Here is a 16,979-nt window from a genome sequence, read left to right as displayed (position 1 = left end):
GACTGCCACCGAGCAGCAGCTGATGGGTAGAGACGCACACATCTGGCAGTGGTCTCATGAATTAGAGAAACTATATTCAGTAACTCCAGTACTGATTGATATGAATTGGGATGTGTGCTTCAAGTTAGAGGATGAGATTTTCTATCATAGACCAGCATCATTATCCATTCAACAATTGTATGTATTTACCATAATATTAGATCTTGGACAGTACCAAGAGTTGTAATATACAGTGAAACTTCTAGCAGATTAGGTTTTGAGATCTGCATTATATGATTAAGGCGGGATTCACACGAACGGGTCGCGTCCGAGCCCGAGTGCCGGCCGGTAAAATCGGCCATTCTGCCCGACCGGTTTGCATAAAGTTATGCATCCGTGCCGGGCCGGACAGTGACATCAGCGGCAACTCCTGAAGGGGAATCCCCATGTGTTCGGGGATTCCGCTTCAGGAGTTTCCCCTGATGTCACTGCCCAGATATGGACCGAGACATCAAGCGCTCTGTCCAGGAGCGGAATCCCCGAACACACGGGGATTCCGCTCCTTCAAGGAGCTAAAGTGCGGCTAGCACATAGCAGAGCGGGGAGATACCTCCCCGCTCTGCTATAGTGGCGTCGCTACAGTAGTAGCAGCAGCAGCTGCTGCAGCTGCTAGCGGCGCCATCAAAGGTGTTGCCGGGCCAGGGTGCTTTTAAAACAAGCAGGAGAAGGGAGCCAGCGCAGAGCTCCCTTCCACCTGCTGTACACCCCGGCCCTGCCACACCGTGTACAGCGATGCCATTCGTCAGAATGGCATCAACTCCTCCTCCTCACATGCACTCTGCGCTGTGAGGAGGAGGACATAGAGCGCAAGAGCCGGAAAACCCGGCCGTCACTCGGGACACATCCCGGTGATGGCCGGGTATTACCCGGCCCCATAGACTTCTATGGGGGCCGGGGAGCCGGGCGGCCGGGTACCCGGGCGAAAATAGAGCATGTCCTATTTTTTGACGGGCGGTTTTCCCGGCCGTCAAAAAATCGGTCGTGTGAATAGCCCCATTAGGGGTCTATTATTCCTAATGCAGCCGGGTGCCGGCCGATTTATGAACGGCCGGCACCCGGCCGGGAAACCCTGCCGTGTGAATGAGGCCTAAATGAACTTTTTCAGAATAAATGGATTAGAATCAGCCATGTACTGTAAATGAACAGTCTCTGATCAATTCATTGGAAGATCAAGGAAAAGTTAGGCGTCACCCTTAACACTGTCAAAATGAAGTAAGAATTCTCTAGGAAACCTAATACATGGGGGTTATTCTTCCCAAGACTGCATGAGGGAGAATTGCTTCTTGCCATTGAAAACTTTGTCAAGCAAAATATTTTAAGGAAATTCGAAGTTCTGAAAACCATATTTTGAGCTCGGTGCAGCATACAGTACTGAACTTCCAATTAAGCTATAATGTACTGGTGCACGAGCAAGTGTATAGGCAAACATATAAAAACATCCACAGTGTAGTGGATGAGAACATAAATCACTAATTCCTTACAATTCACCTGAAATAATACGTTTTTTCTGTGTAACACTTGTTTAAATGTATTTTAGGTTAGTCATGTCCGATTAGTCACAAGTGGTATAGTAATGCTACTACTTGCACCAGTCCGTTATATTTATAGTAACACTAACGCCTTTACCAGAATCAGTTAGGGCCTATTCACATCTGCATTGGTTTCGATTCATAGGTTCCGTTGCAGCTTCCCGTTGCAGGAACCCATGAACGGAAAAAGAAAACCGAAACCGTAGCTTCTGTTTGCATTACCATTGATTTCAATGGTAATGCTTCTGTTGCAAATGGTTTCCGCTGACTGTTCCATTTTGCATTTTTTTTTAGCGGCAACAATAGTGTACTCAACTTGCTTTTATTTTAAAAATATATATATAATTTTTTTTAGTGTTTAGTGCAACTTTTCTAATTGGTTTTTAATTAAAAAAAAAGTTTACTATTTTACATTCTGCAGGGGGGGGTGGTGGTGTGTTCTACAAGGGGAGGGTGGTGGAGCGATCAGCAAGGTGAGGGGAGGGTGGTGGTTCGATCTGCAAGGGGGGGGTACTATCTACAGCGGTGCCCTATCGCTATATACGAGGAGTGTGCTTCCCCGCAGAACTGTTGTTCCGTACACTATAATTTTGTGATCTGCAAGGGGAGGGGTGGTGGTGCGATCTGCAAGGGCGGGGGCGATTGTATGATCTGCAGGGGCGATGCAGTTCCATGGGGGAAGCCGAGAACAGGTCGGACCAGGCAGCGACGAGGTGGCGGGGCGGAGCTTCCCCCTGTAGCACGGCGCCACTAAGGAATCGATTCAACGATTCTGTTAAACCTAATCGTGCGTGTCCTTGAGGGCGAATTAATCTAACCCTAATGGGGTATTTTGTTCCCTGTGAAAATAAGAATTTTTTTTCATTTCACAGCCCAATTTAAATACGTGCTGTGAAAAAACTGTGGGGTCAAAATGGTAACAACAACCATAAATGAATTCCTTGAGGGGTGTAGTTTCCAAAATGGGGTCACTATTGGGGTATTCCTACTGTTTTGGCACCTCAACACCTCTTCAAACCTGGCATGCTGCATAAAATATATTCTAATAAAAAATAGGACTCAAAATGCACTAGGTGCTTCTTTGCTTCTAGGGCTTGTGTTTTATTCCACGAGCGCACTAGAGCCACATGTGGGACATTTCTAAAACCTGCAGAATCTGGACAATACATACTTAGTAGTGTTTCTCTGGTAAAACCTTCTGTGTTACAGAAAAAAAAATGAATAAAATTGAAATTCAGCAAGAAAAATGAAATTTGCAAATTTCACCTCCACTTTGCTTTAATTCCTGTGAAATGCCTGAAGTATTAAAAAACTTTCTAAATGCTGTTTTGAATACTTTGAGGGGTCTAGTTTTTAAAATGGGGTGTTTTATCAGGGTTTCTAATACATAGGCCCCTCAAAGCCACTTCAGAACTCAAGAGGTACCTTAAAAAAAAGACTTTTGAAATTTTCTTAAAAATATGAGAAATTGCTGTTTGTTCTAAGCCTTGTAACGTTCAAGAAAAATAAAAGAATGTTCAAAAAACGATGCCAATCCAAAGTAGACATATGGGAAATGTGAACTAGTAACTATTTTGGGTGGTATAACCGTCTGTTTTACAAGCAGATGCATTTCAATTCTGAAAAATGCTATTTTTTCAAAATTTTCTCTAAATGTTGCAATTTTTCACCAATAAACACTGAATATATCGACCAAATTTTACCACGAACATGAAGCCCAATGTGTCACGAGAAAACAATCTCAGAATCGCTTGGGTAGGTCTCAGAATCGCTTGGGTAGGTTTAAGCATTCCGACGTTATTACCACATAAAGGGAAATATGTCAGATTTGAAAAATGGGCTCTGAGCCTTAAGGCCAAAACTAGGCTGCGTCCTTAAGGGGTTAATCTTTGACTTCTGTGTGGGGGCCTGTTTTTTGTGGAACAAGCTGTAATTTTTATTGTTTCCATTTTGGGATACATGTAATTTATTTTTTTTTTCTCTTAAATCACGGTTTCATTTTCTGGGAGACGAGGAAACCAAATAACAATTATAGCACTGTTTTGTTTTTGTTCTTTGTGTTTTTTTTTTTAGTGTTCACCGTGCAGTATAAACAGGTTCACTTTGTTCTGTTAATGAAAGCCCAACCCCCCCCCCCCCCGCTCTGCCAACCAATTCAATGCGGCGGACGCCATCGACCGCTGCATAGAAGGGGTTAAACGGCGGCGATCTCCGGTAACTGATCGCCGCCATTGCAGTGGGATGTCAGCTGTATATTACAGCTGATACCTGCTGAAGATAAAGCGAGCACAACTCCTGTGCCCGCTTCATCTACAGGACGGGTCTGGTACGTCGTATTGCGGTAAGTTACTTGCAATGCTGACGTAAAAGACCCGTCATTTTGTGGGAAGGGGTTAAACATCAGTTGTTAAACTTTTTTTGGGTAATCTCTAGGAAAAATTTAACCAATCAAAATTTTCATGTGAAGTTGTTTGGTCCTTATTTATTATGTTTTGCTTTTCATTATTTAGCTCTGGGAACATTTTCCGCCGTGTTTGGTGATGAATGGAAGGAAAAAACAGATCGTGATTTTGTACAGGTAATATAAACTCCTATGTGACTTTCTTAAAATTGTTTTAATTTGCAACAAGAAGGTTGTGGTACAACAGAATTAATGTGGCCACTTTCTCGCCATACTGTGCATAGGGAGAAATCTGTCAATCGAGGGCATCTCATTAATATACTTGTCTCACACTGCAATAATCAGTAGTTTTCATAAAATCAGGTTTATATCCTCCAAAGTGTGTGACCCAACGCTGGAATCAGGATCTCTGTCCATCAGACAGGGCAGCATAATCCTAGTGACCGTTTCCCTTTAAAAATAATGGTTTCAGTACTTTTTGCTGTGTAAATTGTATTGTATTTCCTTTTCAGTTCTGGAAGGATATCGTTGATGACAATGAAATACGTGACCTCATATATGACAAAAGCAGACCTCAAGGTGGGATAACTGAAAATGTATTTATTTCATCCATACAAAGTTAAAAATATATATTTTTTTAATATCAGCTGCACTGTCTTATTGATGCATTTCTCATGATTAAATAACCTTATCCCCTTCCCGCTGCAGCCATAGCTGATTGGACAGTGTCAGAGCGAAGAGATCACGCCCTCTTGCCATTCAGTTAGATAGAAACGCCCCATTGACAGTTCAGGGTGCTTATTTACATGTCGGGCGCCATATATAACGACACCGAAATGTAAATAACAGCAGGATAGGAAAAAAAAGGTAACGTGAAACCGTGTTTGTGCAGCCCTGCCTATTACTTGCTGCACTCTGCTGCACGTGTGCAGGCAGGTGAAAGGTTCTCTTTAAAGGGAAGGTGTCATGAGTTTCTTTTTTTATTTTTTTTATCATATTGCTTTTAATATGATATTAACATAAATTTTATTTGTTTTCTCATGTTCTACTCTTTACTTTGTTCTTGCTTTTACTTCTCTATGGGGGCTGCCATTCTCTGTATGTGTCGATTTTAACGACACATACAGAGATGGAATACGGCACATACAACCCCATAGAGAATTCGAACGGGAGCCGTTCCATTCTCTGAAGCGTACGCCATCTGTGTGGGAACGGCGCATTCGCCGTTCCCACACAGACCAAAACAAAGCTCGTTCACAGAGCAAAATCCGGCGCCATTTTCATGTGGACTGAAGGCCACTGCCGGACAGTAAGATGGCGGCTTCCAGCCATATGTTCAAGGAAGCGAAGGCGCAAGGAATAGGAGCGGAGGCGGCAGGAGAAGGTAGTTTATGTTTGTGTAGGTGATGTGTGTATTATGTTCGTGTTATACTGTCGTCTGAGCCCTGTATCTAATCCTCCTACACTGTGCAGTCGCTCAGAAAATGGCGGCACACAGTGTAGGAGGTTTGAAGATTCAAACCCCTCCTCCTGGCACGAGCCAGAAGAAGGGAGGGGGGATTGTGTAAGGACACAGAGTGTGTCTACCCCAAATTTGCAGCATAAAGCAATGAGGTTGCTTTACCACATTGACCATGCTGCAATTTTGGGAACTGCTCCCTCTAGGGGCCAGCACATGGAAATGTTATAATTTAGAATCTAATTTATAATATTTCCTGACTTGTGAAAAAATTAAAACAATGTGTAATAACTTAAATAATTGTTTAACTAAAATTTCTAGCGACACATTCCCTTTAAGAGTTTTCCCCAATCATCCTCCATGACAGCACACAGGTAGTTGAGCCTACCTTGTATCAATCGCCAGCCTCCAGCAAGATGCAGAGAAGCACAATGCTACATGGAGGAAGATTGCACAGGTGCAAGATACTGGTGAACAACCGCTCTCACCTGCTATTCATGTGGGGGGGGGGGGGGGTGCTTAGTATTATCATTGCTCACAGATAAAGCTTATACAAGGGTGCCAGTCACACGGAAGTCGTCCAGTGGAATTACTTTGAGAGGCATTTGCTTGATTACTGAGCAAGAAGATGCCGCTGCCGTTCTCTGGAGCACAGCCTATTAGAAAATTGGATACGAAGGCCTCCTGCTATTGGAGGGGGAGGCCTCGCATTGGACGAGGACCTCGCGCGATCCCGTTGAGACCCCTTATCTGCCACCCGATCTGAGATTTCATTTCTTGATAGGACAAGTTTATTCTTCCATTATGCCTGAAGGTGATGTTATATCTGCTCTGAATCTGCTGAGCCCAGCGGGATTCCTGGCACAGTAATTGCTGGTCGGTGGGGTGGGTCCTGTTTTTTTTTTTTTTATTGGGGGGCCCTTCTCATTCTTCTCACCCTTGTGTTCCTAGGGAGAAAAGGATGGGACACACAAATCTAGACCCAGTGGGAGATCTAATGTCCGCAGGTGTGCAATTAAACGTCAATCAATTCATAAGAAACCTCTCTGTCAGTTCTGTACAGAGAGAATTCTTTTAAGAGGATCAGCCTTCTCTTAGACTATTTCATTTCTTGTCTGATTAAGGATTTTATCTGTCGTCTTTATCTGTTCAGAAGGACATGCCAGGCCCCATCCCCTTCAAAAAAGAGAATAATGTCCTCGGACAGATATCTTCTGAGTCCGAACCAGACCTAGCTTCCACTGTGGGTGAGGTTTTGGAGGAAGGAGAAATTTCTCAACCAGCCCAACCTCCAGAAAAATATTTTTCCTCAGAATTTATAAAATGATCTACTTCAGGCCATAAGAACGACTATGGCTATTGAAGAAACTCAAGAAGTAAAAACCGTTCAAGTTGATGTGTGGGGGAAAAGAAAAAGCTGTTTTTTACAGTAACATAAATAAATGAAAATGAATGGTTAGACTCTGAAAAGATATTGGGCATTTCTGCAGAAATGAACGAGCGTTTCCGTTTTGATGAGGCGTTTGTTCCCTTGGGATGACCCCCCTAAGGTTGATGATCAAGCAGCAAAAGTGGAAAAGACCATTTTACTATTTAAAGTTGTCTCCCAGCTAAAAGGTCCCATGGACCGAAAACTGAGAGCCTACTAAGAAATTCCTGGGATACTTTGGCAGTTCTCCTGAAAGCAAACATGGCTTCCACCTGTGTAGCTAGATCCTTGTTCCGCAGGGTTAAACCAGTTAGAGGTCCATCTTTTAGGAGATACGACCAGAGAAGATCTCTTGACCTCTCCTCCTTTATTATTACAGGGTTTCATGTAGATTTATCAGCTGAATCTGTTTGGATCGCTGCCCACGGTGCAGCTCTCTTCAATTTTGGCGAGAAGGGCATTATGGCTCCAGATGTGGACTGGCGACTATCTCAAAAACCAAATTGTGTTGCATTCCATTCACACGAAATCTAGTATTTGTTCCAGCCTTAGATGAGATTTCAGATAAAGCCACAGACTAAAAACAAACTCTTCCAGATCCAAAACCTTAAGTTCCTTTCGTCCTCAATTCCAAACTCAGGAATACAAGGGAAAAGAAAGAAATGGAAGATGGAGCTATTCTAAAGGCGGTAGAGGCAGAAACATTTTCTTTAACTCCAACCGCAAACCTCAAGATAAACAGTGACATCATTGTGGGTAGCTACTGGGATAAGTGGGGCAGGATATGCTTGAACAACTAGATTCTGAATAACATCCGTTAGGGGTACAAACTGGAACTTCTTATCCCACTTCCAGGTTCGTTGTCATGAGGATTTCCAGTCCTATTCTTCAAACGGAACTTCAGGCAAATATTCAAGATCTTCTCCATCTTTAACTGGTTCCCGACCGCTGGCTGTATTTTTACGGCCAGCGGTCAGGGTCCTTAAAACCAGAGCCATAGACTTTTTACGGCTCGGGTTTTAGCTTGCTGCCCGCGCGATCGTGCAGCTTAATGTCGGGTCTCCGGCTGTCAGTGACTGCCGGGGACCCTGAGGAGAGGATAGAAGCAGCTTTCGCTGCTTCTGTCTTCTCCGATGTCTTTTTACACAGCGCTCAATGAACGCTGTGTATAGGAATAGAGACTGGTCACATGATCGCCGGGTGCCGTTACAGACAGACTGCTGCTTGGTCTTACTAGACCCAGCACAGCCCTATTAGTGACAATCGTCACTATGAGAGGGCTGATTTCCCCTGTAACTGGGGCTGCTGTGCAGCTCCAGTTACAGTGGAAAAACATTGTGTAAAAGAAAGAAAAAATATATAAAGTTCCCCAAAGGTCTTTTCTGATCTTTGAGGGACAGACCATAGTAATAAAAAAACAGTAAAGTGCAAAAAAAAATGAAATGATAAATACACATAAAATACCCACCCCCAAACCCCCCCCCGCCAATCATTGTTGTAACCGCTAGCGCTGAACCCAATTACCCTAATATAGACATGTAATATATTAAAATTTACGGTAGACAATGACTATCACAAATAAAAGATCTATTTTAGGGTAAAACTATGTTATTACCCAAAAAAAAAATAGCTGAAACCTAAAAAAGCTTATTTTTTTACTATTTTCAAACTTTATGAATAAAAATTCTAAAATAGCAAAAGTGTATAAAAAAACGATAAAAAAAGAAACCTGCATAGTCTACGGAAAAAACGTCGCAAAAATCACGTCGTTAGCCCAACAAATAAAAAAGTTATAGCCATTTAACTAACACGTGCTAAAAATGGCTAAACGGTGTCTGGTCCTGAAGGCGCAAAATAGCCCGGTCCTGAACTGGTTAAGTTATTGTTCCAGAACCGGAAGTGGGTCAGGGTTATTACTCAAACTTATTTCTGGTAAAGAAGCCAAATGGCTCCTACAGAACATTAATACATTTAAAACCCTTGAACAAATTCATCAAATACCATCGTGTCAAGATGGAATCTCTAAAATCTACAATTCCTCTAATTGGGATAAATTGGCTGATGGTAAGTGGGTCTAAAAGATGCATGTTACCACATTCCCATTCGCCCACTGTACTAGAAGTTTCTCAGGTTCGTAATAGCTGGACACCAGAAGATCCTACTTTACCAAGTAATTTCTTATTTAAAGGGGTTTCCCCTTGAGAGACACTTGACATATAGATGGATGGATAGATGCGGGTCCCACCTCTGTGACCCGCACCTATACCTAGAAAGAGGCCCGCTAAACCCTGTTCTACCTTTTTCTGCACCCTCTGCCTCCTGGCCCCTTCCTGACTCTATGGTCAGTTATGAAAACCGCATAGATCGCTGAGCTACTCTGTTTCCGTAACTTCCATAGTAGTGAATGGCAGTTACGGAAGCAGCGTAGCATGCGAGCGCTGTTTCCGTAACTACCACTCAGTTCTATTGGTCTTACGGAAACGGCGTAGCTTAGCGAGCTACGCTGTTTCCTAATTCATGGTTGGAATTCACCTTCTTTTGCTGCAACAGAGCGGCAGAACAAGGTTTAGGGGGCCCTGTTCTGGAGAGAGATGCGTGTCCCAGAGGTGAGACCTGCATTATTTGACATTTATGGCAGATCCTGTGGATATGTCATAAATGTGTCTCATGGGAAAACCCCCTTAAGAAATCAGGCTATCAACATATTCTCTTACTTAAACGACTTTCTCCTCCTAGGTCAGTCTCAATCTCTTCAGTTTTATTCTGGGAAAAAAACTGCCAGATTCTTCAATGTCTTGAATGGATCCTAAATGTTGAAAAATCTGACTTTTCAACCATCCGCTCAAAAGGTCTTTTGGGGAATTCTTTTGGATTCAGAGCAGCAGACATCCTTTCTTCCTCAGGAAAAAAGCACTTTTCTAATTTAAAAAAAAAAAAGATATCTTCTTTCAAAAAACGAAAGTTGGGGGGGCGTGGCTTGGATGCCGAACAGAGCGGTCGCATCTCCCTGAGCTCCGCTCTGAGACCTCTCAGCTACGACCATAGCGACGATACATACCACCGGATTGATAGCCCTCTTACCTCCGAACATCGCGGCAGCATGATGACCCGGACGAAGTCCTCAAACGGGTCCTAAACGCCTCACAGACTTCTTCTCCGCCAAAGAAAGCAAGCATGGAGGCGAGACAGTCTCTGAGACCAACGTCCCGCCAACCTCTCCTACCTTACCTGAGCGAGATTGGGATGTCAACCCCTCCAAGACGACAGCCGAGGGTGAGTCTGAGCCTTGGGGGGAAGGGGAAGCAGAATCGCCTAAAGGGGCAGCTAGGGGGAAAGGACGCTCTGCTGCAATATCAAATAGCCCCATACCTAAGATGGCGTCCTCACCTCGTGTATCTGAGGAGTCTCCTCCCCCCAGTCCTGCAGGACTTACAACTGCACAAGCTCCCTGTGTGCAAGATATACTTACAGTCTGTGGCCATAGAAGATATACCCTCATCGGATCAAGCGGCTTCAGAAGATTTTATAAAAAATATGATGCTAGCCCTCAGAGGCTCCTTTCATAACGATTTATTAGGATTCTCCAATAAACTCTAACGCTATTGACGACTTAGGAGACCGAGTAGACCATGTGGAGACAAAAATGAGCGAACTCACTAATGCACATAACGATATAGTGGATGCTCATGTGTCTTTGGAGGAAGAAATGCAAGCTTTAAAATACAAGTTGGCTGATTTGGAAGATCGCAACAGACGGAACAACGTCAAATTTAGAGGAATTCCAGAGTCCTTCCAACCTCACCGCTTACTTACAGCAACTTATTAAGGAAATATTGCCTAATTCCAAACTTGCAGATCTTATCATAGATAGAGCCCATAGGCTCCCTAAACCTAAATCTATTTCTGCGGATCTGCCACGAGATGTGATAGCAAGGATTCACTTTTATAATACCAAGGATTCCCTCATGTCTGCTGCACGAAGATTACCGGCTCTACCGGTACCTTATGATAAGGTACACATCTATGCGGATCTCTCCCAAACAACCCTGCAAACTAGGAGGAAATTTCTGCCCCTTACACTGGCGCTAAGGAAGAACGACGTGGGATACAGATGGGGTTTTCCTACCAAATTACTGGTGTATAGGAATGGAGTTCTGCATACTATGGCGGATATAGAGGAAGGATCGGCCCTGCTTCAGAAATGGGGACTGACACCTGTTTTACCCGATACAGTTCCCGCTAGAAGGTCCCCCTCGAGACTCTCACCGGAGTGGATTGGGAAATCCCGTCCTTAAACGTCCTTGGGTATTGGCTGCTAAATGGAGGTCGTGATGGTGTCCAAGTAGACTCTTTCCCCACTTGTCTTTGGTGACTCTCAGCCGGAAATCTGGCGGAGTTACTTTCTCACTACGTGATGATATCCTTGCTAAAGTTTCAAAGTTTTTACCTTCCTTCCCTGTCTTCCTCTCTTAAAATTGCTGTTATACGATTATTGTCATATATACCAGGCATGTTAAGTTCTAAGCCTATCCTAGCTCGAATATGGGTTCTAATTCATATGAAGCACTTTACATGTATTATCTATGGCGGTTAAATTTGTATCTCTGAACACCAGGGGACTAAATTCACCCTTTAAGAGGGCTTCGGTGTGGAAGGATGCTTTGGCTTCCAACTCTGATATAATCTGTCTACAAGAGACACATTTTGCCAAAGACCAATGTCCCAAATTTACTCATCCAAAATTTCCACTAATTTACCTCTCTAATGCTGATAAGAAAAGAGCAGGAGTGATGATAGGCTTTAAGGACACCGTATCCTTTCAATTGCAGTCTTCCATTAATGATGAGCTGGGGAGATTTTTGATACTGGTAGGTCTGCTTAACAACTGTCCCATCACTATTGCTAATATTTATGCTCCCAATACGTCGCAAATACGTTTCCTCAACAAGACTATGCGCAAAATTCGCAAAATTATGCAAGGAAAGCTTATAGTATGTGGGGATTTCAATATAATCCCAGACGCTAAATGGGACTCTACTAAACAGGGGAAAAGATCTCCCCAGACTCTGACCCCATGGTTACTCAAGGAAGATTTATATGACACATTTAGATGTATGAATTCCTCTTCTAGAGAATTTACTTTTTAGTCCACAAGACACCGATCATTTTCTAGAATAGACCTTTTCTTGGTGGATAGGAATTCTATATCAGGGATTAAAGCTTCCGAGATAGGTCAGATAACTTGGTCGGATCACGCTCCCTCTTATCTCCTTCTTTCTTTAGGGCCGGCCCCCTCCCCAAGATCCTCATGGCGAATCAATAATTTTCTTATTAGTCTTCCCAAATATAAGGAAAAAATCTCCTCAATTACAAGAGTATTTTCTTTTGAATGGTTCTCCGGACCTAAGCCCATTCACTCTATGGAATGCACATAAGGCGGTTATGAGGGGGTTCTTGATGCAGCAAGGGGCGCAATATAAAAGATCGAAAATGGCGGCACTGACTTCCTTACTGTCTGATATACGTTCTGTGGAACAGGAACTCCAACTAAATCCATCTGCAGCACTGCATAACAAACTCCTGACCCTTAGAAGGAAGTTGCAGGCCCTCCTTATAGACAAATTTGATAAAAAGATTGCTGCCTTAAGATTAAGCTACTATACGTCGTATAATAAATCCAGTAAACTGATGGCGAATAAAATGAGACAACGCCAGCAAAAAACTAAAATTACTCACTTAGTTGACCCAGCAGATGGGTCTAGGATCTCTAACCCACAAACTATAGCAGATCAATTTAGCTCCTATTATTCTAAACTATACAACCTGAAGTCTGACCCCCAAACTCCACAACCTTTAGATGAAGATATCCAAACCTTTTTGGAATCGGTTCGGTTGCCTTCTATATCTCCGGATCAATTATCCAGTTTAAACGCCCCGGTATCGCTTTTAGAGGTGTCTAAAATTATTAATTTATCTAAAACCAACAAATCCCCTGGTCCGGATGGGTTTTCCAACGAATATTACAGAACCTTTAATACCATTCTCGCCCCCCATCTAACTGCAGTCTTTAATAAGGCAATGTCAGAAGGAAATATGCCTCAAGAAATGCTGGAAGCCACGATAGTGACGATCCCTAAACCTGGGAAATCCCCTACAACCCCGGCCAATTTCAGACCCATTTCCCTCCTTAACTGTGATACTAAATTATACGCTAAACTTATAGCCACTCGCTTGATTGATATTCTACCCACATTAGTACATTCCGATCAGGTGGGATTCACGAAGGGAAGGCAGGCTCCGGATGGAACTAGAAGGGTAATTGACCTTATAACTAAAATAAATCAATCTCGAGCGCCTTCTCTCCTCCTCACCCTGGATGCAGAGAAGGCGTTCGATAGAATACACTGGGAGTTCGCATTTTCGACTTTGAGGAAATTTGGATTCGAAGGGAACATATTTAAGGCTATTCAAGCACTATATACTCTACCTACTGCTAAAGTTCTCTCAAATGGTTTCTTGTCTACCCCATTTAATATTTCTAATGGTACAAGGCAGGGGTGCCCGCTGTCCCCCTTACTGTTTACACTAGTTATGGAACCTCTAGCAGAATCTATAAGATGTAACTTGCGGATTCGGGGAGTCCCAGTAGGGTTTCGGCAACATAAAATTGGTTTATTCGCGGATGATATAATTTTGACCATTACTGACCCTTTATCCTCCCTAAAGAGAAATTTCTCAAGTTATCTCTAAATTTGGTTTAGTATCTTATTACAAAGTGAATGCATCTAAATCTCAAATTCTTGGGATCTTTATCTCCCCCGTCCCTGAAACAATCTATAATAACCGAGTTCCCATATCAATGGGAAAGCTTTTCAATTCCTTATCTGGGAATTCAAATCAGCTATCCCTTGTCGCAACTTCCAAAAATAAATTTTGATCCTCTTCTAACGTCCTTACAGAAGGAATTGGATCAAATTGCTTTACATGAGCCTTCATGGTTAGGTCGCAACGTGTGCTATAAGATGTTCATATTACCCAAAATACTATACTACTTACGCACCCTGCCAATCCCTATACCACAAATATGGATCTCTAGGTTCCAGAAGCAGCTTCGGAACTTTTTGTGGGGAGGTAGGAGGCCTCGGATAGCAGCATCCCTCTTGTTAAAGCGGAAACATAGAGGGCTGGGAGTACCTAATCTCTTAGCTTATCATAGAACATTTGTAGTTAAACAATCTGAAAAGTGGTTTACTTTCTCTTCTGGAGTTAGCTGGCCAGCGATTGAACAACACTTGATAGGGGGCCCTCCGTTGTCCACAGTACTGATGGCCTATGCCTTGAGGCCTGACCTTCCCCTTCCTAATATCCCTACAATTAAAGTTGCAATACAATGTTTGCTTCATTTCATAGCGCAACACGCGGAGATTCCGGGAAGAGGCACGACTCAGATACCGGTGGGGGTGCTTGAAACATTAATTCCCAACCTAGGAATCAAACACTGGCCGGGGAACGGCATCCAGTACGTTTCTGATCTATTTTTGGGGAAAGAGATTAAGTCCTTTATCAACATTCAGAAACCGTTTGGAATCTCAGATAGAGATATCTAGAAATATACTCTGATTAAATCTTATCTGACGTCCTCGCCTTTGACCGGGCTTCAAGCTTCCAAATCAACGGTAGCACTTATGTCTGGATCTGGCTGGGGTGGCAGCAACCTTACGGCTAGAATATATGATGCAATGAATGGGGATGTGGAGACTTCTAGGCGAGCAAACTTCTTGAACTGGGAGAGGGACATGGGGAAATCTTTCTCTATAGTACAATGGGAAGCAGCGATTAAATGGACTTTGAAGTCCTCAGTATGTATGAACCTTTTGGAAGTCTTCCATAAGGTCCTGTTACGTTGGTACTACACTCCGACCAAACTGGCGAGGATATATCCTCACTCCTCTAAACTATGTTGGCGTAATTGTGGCAAAGAGGGCTCGCTATATCACATATTTTGGGGATGTCCCCACCTGGTGACCTTTTGGGCCGATATTTTTAAATTACTCTCAGAGGTCTTGAAGATTCCTGTTGTTCAGGAACCAGGGTTAGCATTACTATCCTTAGAGATAGAAAAGTTCCCGCCGATTTACCGACGCTTAGTGTGCCATGTCTTGCTCACAGCGAAGTTACTGATGGCTAAGGCCTGGAAGTCTCCAATATCACCCACTCGAGAGGAGGTGGTAGCCAGAGTGTCAACGCATTGTATATATGAACGCATTTTTTACCTAAGACAACATAGATATGCTTCTTATATGGCCTTTTGGAATCCCTGGATAATATATCATAAAGTGGATGTAGAGATAACACAGATTTCAGCAATTTCCCTCCCCTCCTAACCTTCCCCCCCCTGATCCTCCCATTGTTTCTGGTTCTCTGTTAAAAGTTATGCGTGCAAGATGGACTACTTTAAAGCATTGATGTATACTTGTATACGATGCACTTTATCTATGTAACATATGTTGTTTACTTGAAAATTACAATAAAAAATTAATGTTGAAAAAAAACTAAAGTTGGTATCAATAACGAAAGCTATGTCTGTCTTGGGCTCCATGATGTCATGTATCAAAGAGATTTTCGTGGAGCCAGGCCCATTCACTTACATTGCAGATCCTAATATTATCCAACTGGGGCAAAAAATATCTCTTATCCCTAGAGAAGAAATGATTTCTATCCTCTCTGGTGAAATCATCCCTAAATTGGTGGCTGTCACCAAGAAATCTGAAGGGAACCCTATGGATACAGACACCTATTCACTCTTATTACAGATGCCAGCAAAGGAGGCTGGGAAGCCTGCATAAGTCACCATTCTTTTCAGGGAGTTTGGTCTCGGCAAATATCCCAGGAATCCTCCAATTACAGAGAACTCACAACAGTTTGGGAGGCCCTGAAGGCTGCAGGATTCCTTATAACAAATACAAATGTCCGGATCTACTCAGACCACATGACTAAAGTAGCTCATCGTCGCCACCAAGGCGGAAAACGATACAAAAAAATTACAACACCTAATAGAAAATATTTTCCTGGAGAAAAAATAACCACCTCTTTCACATGTTCATATAAAATGTTCAAGCAACATCCAGGCAGACTATTTCAGCTGGCAAGACCTGGATCCAAAAGAATGGATCCCATCAGATTAGGCTTTTCAGCTCATCATACAGGAGTGGGGTCTACTAGAAATAGACCTATTTGCTTCCCAGACCAACCACAAAGTACCGCTCTTCTATTCAGTCAATCCAAGGGATTCTTCTATAAGATTAGAGGCTCTAGCTCATCATTGGGATTATCGACTGGCATATGCATTCCCTCCAATTCCTCTTCCGAGAATTCATCAGAAGTTCAACTCTGACGATGTCACGCTGATACTAGTGGCCTCTCATTGGCCAAAATGCCGTTAGTTTAGGTTGTTTATGACACATAACCGAGGGGTCCTCTGCATTTCCCATTGTCTCTGGACCTTCTCCACCAGGGGCCTATACACCATTCAGATCCCCATCAACTCAGTCTGGCATTTAAAATTCTTCAGAAGCCATGCTGCCAGAGGCCTATCTAATGCGGTCATAAAGAGACTCCTTGTGAGCAGAAAACCTGTTACTAGGGCTATCTACCTAAAAGTCTGGAGGACTTTTGAGCTCAATGCAGCAGTAATCAACTATATCCTTTTCTCACGCTAAGGCTTCGTTCACATCTGCGTCACAGGGCTCCGTTCTGTCAGAACGGAGCCCTGACTGAAACAAACGCAAACCATAGGTTTCCGTTTGCATCACCATTGATTTTAATAGTGACGGATCCGGTGCAAAGGGTTTTCAGTTTGTCTCAGTTGTGCAAGGGTTCCGTCGTTTTGACGGAATGAATTCCGTAGTCTACTACGGTATTCATTTTTAGCCCTGCTAAAATTAAGCTAGTGGGTGCACCTCCCAATGTTCTTTTATTGCGTCTCAACTAGATATCTATATTCCAATATTTGGTCCGTTCTCTCGTTTCGTCCTGCTGGCTGAATGGGCTCCCGTAATCGCTGCGTCTGGCAGGTCAGAGTTTTTAGTTCTAGATAAGATAAGGAGCTCTGTTTGATGAAAT

General features: G+C 43.1%; 1 protein-coding gene across 1 annotated transcript in view; it reads left to right on the top strand.

The window, feature by feature from the left end:
* ARID2 (AT-rich interaction domain 2) overlaps nt 1-16,979 on the top strand; it is a 163,405-nt gene that overhangs the window by 70,859 nt on the left and 75,567 nt on the right. Inside the window, exons 6-7 of the mRNA XM_075857031.1 lie at nt 4,079-4,146; nt 4,482-4,548. Coding sequence (XP_075713146.1) covers nt 4,079-4,146; nt 4,482-4,548 — 135 coding nt within the window. The remainder of the gene's footprint in view (nt 1-4,078; nt 4,147-4,481; nt 4,549-16,979) is intronic.

Source organism: Rhinoderma darwinii, chromosome 3 (genome assembly GCF_050947455.1).
Source record: "Rhinoderma darwinii isolate aRhiDar2 chromosome 3, aRhiDar2.hap1, whole genome shotgun sequence".
Taxonomy (NCBI): Eukaryota; Metazoa; Chordata; class Amphibia; order Anura; family Rhinodermatidae; genus Rhinoderma; species Rhinoderma darwinii.
This window is presented reverse-complemented; position numbering and strand designations above follow the sequence as displayed.